General features: G+C 44.3%; 1 protein-coding gene across 1 annotated transcript in view; it reads right to left on the bottom strand.

The window, feature by feature from the left end:
- Positions 1-933: 933 nt before the first annotated feature.
- Positions 934-8,461, bottom strand: part of LACTBL1 (lactamase beta like 1) — a 28,673-nt gene continuing 21,145 nt past the window's right edge. Inside the window, exons 6-7 of the mRNA XM_038377194.2 lie at positions 8,174-8,279; positions 934-3,118 (exon numbers count right to left, since the gene is read on the bottom strand). Of these exons, the coding sequence (XP_038233122.2) occupies positions 2,140-3,118; positions 8,174-8,279 (1,085 nt within the window). The 3' untranslated portion in view covers positions 934-2,139. The remainder of the gene's footprint in view (positions 3,119-8,173; positions 8,280-8,461) is intronic.

The following is an 8,461-nucleotide window of genomic DNA, read 5'->3' as shown; positions in this document are numbered from 1 at the left end:
GTTAGTCTCTAAGGTGCCACAAGTACTCCTTTTCTTTTTGCAAATACAGACTAACACGGCTGCTACGCTGAAACTAGGCTCTGTTCATAATCTCTTTTCCCAGTGAACTTGAAGCTGGGAAGAATAGAAAGAAGAGAGACAGGGGAACAGGAAGAGAGGCAGAGAGGACAAGATCCACGTCTTCCAGCTCTGTCAACTCCTGAGGATGAGCCAGGCTGCCCTGAATCCTGCAAGAATGAGCCACAGCAGAACACCTTGCAATCACTGCTGGCTGCCAACAAGGGCTTATGACCAAGTGGAGGAAATTAACCAGCCACAAGAGACCAGGGCAGGTGCGAGAGAACCCGCACTGCCGAAAAGTCATTGAACTGAGAAGATTTTCTTACCATGCCCCTGCCCTGCACCACAGCCAAGGATTTCAGGACTATACAGCCCATGCCAAGTCTAAGCCAGCACTCAGCAGTGAAGTTGATTAATCACAATGGTAACATTTATCTAGCTCCAGCTCTCTGATGGGTTTGAACTCAAGCTCCAGGCAGGGCTGTAAGCAGTGATGCTGCCGTCAGCACAAAGTGGGTGTGGATGCAGCCAAAGGTCTCTGTTAGCTGGAGTCCTTCCTCTGCTGATGCTCATGTTCCTACAGCCTCTGCTCCCCTTGCACTGATCTGATGTTTTCCCATCACTGCCATCTCCCTCCAGGAAGGGCATAGAAGCAAATGACTGAACATAGCAACTTGTTGTGTGTCATCTGTCCTCCCTACCTAGGCAGTCAGGTGGGTACAAGAAAGAAGGCAAATGCATCAGTGACATTACAAGGTACTTGAAGGTGGTCCTAATTTAAAGGGATCAAGTTTTTTATGGGGGGGGAGAGATAGCTCAATGGTTTGAGCATTGGCCTGCTAAACCCAGGGTTGTGCATTCAATCCTTGAGGGGGTCATTTAGTGATCTGGGGCAAAAATTGGGGATTGGTCCTGCTTTGAGTAGGGGGTTGGACTAGATGACCTCCTGAGGTCCCTTTCAATCCAGATATTCTATGATTCTATGATTCAGGCTAGTGCCCTATCATGTGTCTTCAGTCTGTGTTCTAGCTAATTCTTCGTCCAGACAGCACTGAAGCTTCTCTCTGCTACACATGGGAAACTGGGAAAGATTAGAGCCCATTGGAGCCACAGTCCTGACACAGCTCAGTCTCTGCTGACAATGCACACACAGGGATCTACGCTCACATCTGAGCCACAATACAGGACAAAACATACAGTACTCATAACTACAAACCCCCACAGGGAGGCATGCACGCAACAGCACATACGCCAATGCCCACAACACATACAGACATTCATGCATTTCTACTCAAAACCCCTACACACAGACATCTACCTAGAGACACAGCCCTGAAACCAACTTTTTACAAGTGCACACACTCCCATATGTACATGCTCTCAGAGAACATCTACTTATCTAGGTACTCATAAAGCTCATCACTGTAGTACTTCAGCACCTACCAATCTAATCCTCTTTGATCTTCTGTATCTATGATTTCCTTTGTGCACCCACAATGGCAGTAGAAACCCAGACAGCCCATAGTGAAACTACATGGCTCCCTACCACTCACACTAATGCAGTTGCTTGCTGTACCCCACTGAGCCATATGAAAGAGATGGACCCCACTCTCTCTTAGATGTTACAATGTGGTCTAGGATCTCAGATTATGGCAAACCTGAGTGGGCAAGGCAGTGGAATCCTAGTAGCAGGGAAGAGGATAGTTGTCTGAAAAATCCTTGGATACCAGAATAGACTCTGGCTCAAAAGCAGAGGAGATTCCCAATGGCCCATTGAAGCCAGTCACACTTTGTGATGGTGGCCAAATGGGCAGCTTTAGCACTGGAAGATTTAAGTGCTGGGAAGTATGCAGTGGAGTCCATATCCCAGACATCCAATATATCCAGCAAGTAGTTTCTACAGGCTCCCGCAGCTGCCAGCAATCGTTTCAGAAGAGAGAATTTTTGTTGGATGGAACGGTGAGTTTGCCAGCATCTTTCCTTTTTAAGCTGCATCTCCAAAGCCTTGGGGGCAGGAGAGTCAGGGACACACAGAACAGAAGCCAACTTCCACACATGGTCACGCAGGAGCAAGGGCAGTTAGCTGTAGAACACAGGTTTGCGATGTATGCGCACCACATTGTACGTGTTTAGTCCTGGGGCATCAAAGCCGGGAGACAAACCTTTGCGGTCAAAGGGATAGAAATTAAAGAGCTGCCCATCCTGGGTCTCCAGTGAGACTGAGGCTGAGCCCAGCCGCAGAATGCATGGGAACTCCTTGTCAAAAACCACCTGGAAGACTCGGTCTTCCAGGTGGTGGAGCTTGATTGTCCGGTAGTTTTCAGGGATCAGCTCTTCAATATGGGGTCCAAACTGTTGCATGACCAGAACCCCAATGGGCCCAACTTTAATCTCATAGAAGGTGAGATTGGAGTAAGTATAATAACCAACATAAGGAGTGGGATTTGGGGGAGGGCTCAGGCTCTTCTCTGCCTCCCGGAACGCTGTCTCCATGGCAGGGATAAGGTACTCATATGCCTGAGTCACAATATCTCCCCCTTGGGGCCTAGGCCCTGCCATTAGCACTATGAAGCTTAAGCGGAGCTTGGGGACAAGGGAGAAGGTGGCTGAATAGCCATCGAGGTCACCATCCTTCCTGATAATATCATAGCCCAGCTGCTCATTGATCTCCCAGGGTGTGCCGGTCTTGTTGGCAAAGTATTCACTGGAGCACTTAAAAAGAGGTGTCAGCATCGTCTTCAGTGTGTCAGGCTCCAAAAGGCGCCGGTGGTAGGTGCCCAGGAAGATCATTGCAAGCTTGGCAAGGTCAGCGGCTGTGGAGTACATCTGGCCAGATGGCCTGTACCAGCCCAAGTCATAAAGGGGGGCAGGCTGCCCACTGCTATAGAACCCGACGGCCATTTGGGACCGGATCGGTGGTGTGATATCAAAGCCAGTGTCCTCCATGCCCAAGCGGTCCAGGATATTCTCTGAGACCCACCGCTGGTACTCCCCTTCGGCAGCATGATCTGCTAACACATGGGCCATCAGAGAGAAGGCCAAATTACTGTAATGACACCTGAAATGAGAAAGAAATGCAATTCAGTGTCATCTTCAGAACAGGGTTGCACTTGTGACGCTGGCAGTTCAAGTACCCACTTATGCTAAGGCTCCAGGCCTCACTGGTCTCTCACATATGCATAGCTGGAAACCAGTCTTGCTTAACGGTGTGTCAGCATCACCAAAGTAGATATTAGATGTTACGTTGATAAAAATGTGCTTAGTGTCTTATAAAATGCGTGTAGGATGCTGCATGTATTGTTCTCATTCAAATATGCCTCATGTTATAATGTAACAGCAAACATTTGCATTGTATATACCTCTGTAACTAAGTAATCCATCAAATGAGAAAAAAGCCTGGTGTAATGCAAATGATGGTGTCTTACAAGAAGATGTTAAATCCTGTTCATTAAACACAAATGAGTCATTGTGTGAGATCAAGGATCAAAGACTCTGTTAACTGCATTCCCTTCTCCCCTTGTCCTATGAAGAAGGAACCTCGGTGGGAACTGCTGCGGTCAGCTTGGTTTCTGTGAGAAGAAGCTATAAATACAGACACAAGGAAAAATTCTTCATCTCTGAGCTGTTTGGATTCTAACAGGGCAGAATAACTGAATGGGAAGATGGAGATCCCCAGAGTTATGCTGGGTAGTCCTTAAAGACTTTTGGGGAACTGGCAGATTAATACATCTCTGCTACCACCTCTACTACATCTCTCCTACCTCTCAATAACTCTTATTCCTTTTTTTACCTAACAAACCTTTAGTTATTTTACTATAGAATTGGCTAAAAGTGTTGTCTTTGACGTAAGATTTAAGGTACAAATTGACCTGAGGTAAGTGACTGGTCTCTTGGGACTGGAAGCAACCTGAATATTTTGTGATTTTTGGTGCAAGTGACCATTTATCACATAGTCCAGCTTACCTGGCTGGCAAGATAGACTGAAATGTCCAAGGGGAATGCCTGTGACTGCACTGTAAGACTAGTGTAATACTTTGGGAGTTCACATTTGTTACTGGGTTGGTGAAATCTAATTCTAGAACATACCACTAGTTTGGGGTGTCCACCCTGGTTTTGACAGTCTGCCCCAAGGTTGGCACTCACGGTCCAGAGCCACTCCAGACAGCGTGACAGCAACAACCCTGACCTCCATAGATTCCACAGCATTAGGCATTCTATAAAAGCCACAGACAGATTGTGATGTGGTCTGATCATGTGCTAATGGGAACTAAGAAAAGATATTTCCAAACCCTACTCTCTTGTACCCTGAAACCACCTTAAACTTTCAAAGGGCCGAAGGGCAGGCAGATTGAGTGCAGAGTGGAAGAAGAAAGAAAGGGGAGCAGAGGTTTTGCCATTCTGAACTGCTGGTAAGTCAGGAAATGTAGAAGGGAGGATTCCAACAGCAGCATTAACTTAGCCACACTGATTCAAATAGTCATAGATTCCAAGGCCAGAAGGGAAGCACTGTGATCATCTAGTCTGGCCTCCTGTATAACACAAGCCAGAGAATGTCCCCCCAAAAGTTCCTAGATCATGTCTTTTAGAAAAAACATCGTATCTTGATGTGGAACCTGTAGATATCACAGTCCACATTTAGCAATAGAGACTGGAAATACTACACCAATACATGCCAAAAGACATCACCGCAAGAACTGTCTCCACTGGAGGTTACCAGTGGAGTTCGTCAGGGATCGGTTTTGGGACCAATCTTATTTAATCTTTTTATTACTGACCTTGGCACAAGAAGTGGGAGTGTGCTAATAAAGTTTGCAGATGATACAAAGCTGGGAGGTATTGCCAATTTGGAGAAGGATCGGGATATTATACAGGAGGATCTGGATGACCTTGTAAACTGGAGTAATAGCAATAAGATGAAATTTAATAGTGAGAAGTGTAAGGTTATGCATTTAGGGATTAATAACAAGAATTTTAGTTATAAGTTGGGGACGCATCAATTAGAAGTAACGGAAGAGGAGAAGGACCTTGGAGTATTGGTTGATCATAGGATGACTATGAGCTGCCAATGTGATATGGCTGTGAAAAAAGCTAATGCGGTTTTGGGATGCATCAGGAGAGGCATTTCCAGTAGGGATAAGGAGGTTTTAGTACCGTTATACAAGGCACTGGTGAGACCTCACCTAGAATACTGTGTGCAGTTCTGGTCTCCCATGTTTAAAAAGGATGAATTCAAACTGGAGCAGGTACAGAGAAGGGCTACTAGGATGATCCGAGGAATGGAAAACTTGTCTTATGAAAGGAGACTTAAGGAGCTTGGCTTGTTTAGCCTAACTAAAAGAAGGTTGAGGGGAGATATGATTGCTCTCTATAAATATATCAGAGGGATAAATATAGGAGAGGGAGAGGAATTATTTAAGCTCAGCACCAATGTGGACACAAGAACAAATGGGTATAAACTGGCCACCAGGAAGTTTAGACTTGAAATCAGACGAAGGTTTTTAACCATCAGAGGAGTGAAGTTTTGGAATAACCTTCCAAGGGAAGCAGTGGGGGCAAAAGATCTATCTGGTTTTAAGATTCTACTCGATAAGTTTATGGAGGAGATGGTATGATGGGATAATGGGATTTTGGTAAGTAATTGATCTTTAAATATTCAGGGTAAATAGGCCAAATCCCCTGAGATGGGATATTAGATGGATGGGATCTGATTTACTATAGAAAATTCTTTCCTGGGTATCTGGCTGGTGAATCTTGCCCATGTGCTCAAGGTTTAACTGATTGCCATATTTGGGGTTGGGAAGGAATTTTCCTCCAGGGCAGATTGGAGAGGCCCTGGAGGTTTTTTTGCCTTCCTCTGTAGCATGGGGCATGGTTGACTGGAGGGAGGCTTCTCTGCTCCTTGAAGTTTTGAACCATGATTTAAGGACTTCAATAGCTCAGACATGGGTGAGGTTTTTCATAGGAGTGGGTGGGTGACGTTCTGTGGCCTGCGCTGTGCAGGAGGTCGGACTAGATGATCAGAATGGTCCCTTCTGACCTTAGTATCTATGAATCTATGAATCTATAAGAACTGCTAATTCTGACAGGTTTCAGGGTAGCAGCCGTGTTAGTCTGTATTCGCAAAAAGAAAAGGAGTACTTGCGGCACCTTAAAAACTAACAAATTTATTTGAGCATAAGCTTTCGTGAGCTACAGCTCACTTCTTCGGAATGCATCCGATGCATTAGCTCACAAAAGCTTACGCTCAAATAAATTTGTTAGGAATGCATCCGATGAAGTGAGCTGTAGCTCACGAAAGCTTACGCTCAAATAAATTTGTTAGGAAAGCATCCGATGAAGTGAGCTGTAGCTCACGAAAGCTTATGCTCAAATAAATTTGTTAGTCTCTAAGGTGCCACAAGTACTCCTTTTCTTTTTGTTAATTCTGCATTTCCTACCTTGTTGTTTTTAGTTGTTCAGCAGACAGAGCATTAAGTTTTCTGCACTTAATTTCTCTTCACTGTTTTTTTTTAAAAGGAAGGATAGGGCTGAAGGCCTGTAGATGCAAAAGTGCACCATGTCTCTCAGGAGCAGGCCATAAAAGTCCCAGCTAAGCTGCTCTGCATACTTAACATGGCACAAGCATTTAAACCACCTTAAGGTGGCAAAAGCACTTAAATTGCTTTGAGTCAGCAAGGCAGCATCACAGCAATGTTAAGTCCTTAAGGAAGCATAAGTGCTTAAGTCCTGTAAGTCCATAAGCTGTTTTAAAAGTCTTAAGTTCGAATGGCATCTATTGACATAAAACAGAGAAGTTCGCACTTCAGAAACAACCCACATGGGCACACTTTGTCTTTCTAGAAGGGTTTTCAACCTTATTTATAATCAGGTTTTATTTCCATGCTTAGGCATGGCCATAGTTCTCAATGGGCACTCCATACACACCTAGCTCAGCCATTTTTGAACTAATTGAAAAAAAACCCAGGATGATCATTTTAAACAGCAGGAAAATATATTTTTTTCCTCCCTACACTTATATTGCAAAAGTGGCTGAAAATATTCTCTTCAGTGTTCCCAGAAAAATGTTACCATTGCATGGATGCAAAAACAGGAAATGTTCCTGTGAAAAGATTATCTTTTCAGAATGTTATGGACGTGTATGAACAAGGGAAAAAATCAAAATAATTTTGACACCTGAAGTACCAAGGTGCTCAGAGACCAGCAAGTGATCCTGGAGGCACGCATGTACCTCAGTGAGGAGTGAGACAGGTTAATAGATCTGCAGGCCATAAGGAACCATTATGCTCATGTTGTCTGACTGCCTGGCCAGGATTTTACCCAGAGTTTCCTGAACCAAACCCATAACTTCAGGTGGAGCTAGAGCAGATCGTTTAGAAAGAGATTTCCAGCCTGCATGTAAAGACTCCGTGTAATGGAGAATCTGCCATGTCCCTAGGCAAGTTGTTCCAATGATTAATTACCCTCACTAAAAATAAGCAAAGTTTGAGTTTGAATGTGTCTACTGTCAGCTTCCAGCCACTGGATTCTGTTCTGCTTTTTTCTCCTAGATTGACGAGGCCTCTATTATCAGGCAACTAAAATTTTGGCATTTTCTAACTGTTAAGTGCTTGACTTTGCAAACCCAGGTAATGGTCTTGTAACAGGGTTTTTTATTGCAATGGACATTTATAGATATTATTGACAATATGTTGATTTTCATATAATTTTTTTATCTGACAACTTGATTTTTTTCTGAAATGGATCACCAAGACCTCAGCCTGAGCCTTCTCCACTGCAGATGTGAATTCTGTCCTGTCCTTTTCTACCAGATACAGATCAGCCATGGGACCCGAGGTTAACATGGCAGAATGGCCTTGCATCCCTGCTGACTGTGCTGCCACTAATTGCTAATGGTGATTTCCAAACTGTTTCACTTTGTCTTCTTTCTGTATATCTAATGGTACTTGAGTGAATGATGCATGTTAAAAGAGAGGGAGGATTGCAGGCACTGTACTGTAACAGGAAGGAGCTGCCTGCACCATTTGCAGCTCTGGTTCTGACTCCTTAGCAGCTAAGCATTGCTATAGTCCCCAGATATTAGCCAAGAGAAGTGTAAGTCATGCATACACCTGACCTGGTTCCTGGGTCAACTACCAAAACATCATCCTTCAAGAGAGCGAGAGCATCTTGTGTGCTTCCTCTCCACAGCAGACTGGTGGACCGCAATCTCCTGGGCAGCCCTGTGCCATGGGAACAATATGATATAAAACAGCAAGAGACAAATACTGATTTTTGTTAGGATAACATCAAGATTCATTCACTGAGTTTGGTTAATAATGATCCAAAATGGTAGAGTCGAAGACAAAGGAAAACAGCAATGATTAATTACACTCTCTACCAAAGACAGCAAATGTGCTACTAC

This window comes from Dermochelys coriacea, chromosome 18, assembly GCF_009764565.3.
Source record: "Dermochelys coriacea isolate rDerCor1 chromosome 18, rDerCor1.pri.v4, whole genome shotgun sequence".
Classification (NCBI taxonomy): domain Eukaryota; kingdom Metazoa; phylum Chordata; order Testudines; family Dermochelyidae; genus Dermochelys; species Dermochelys coriacea.
Note: the sequence above shows the minus strand (reverse complement) of the source record. Positions and strands in the feature narration are given on the sequence as shown.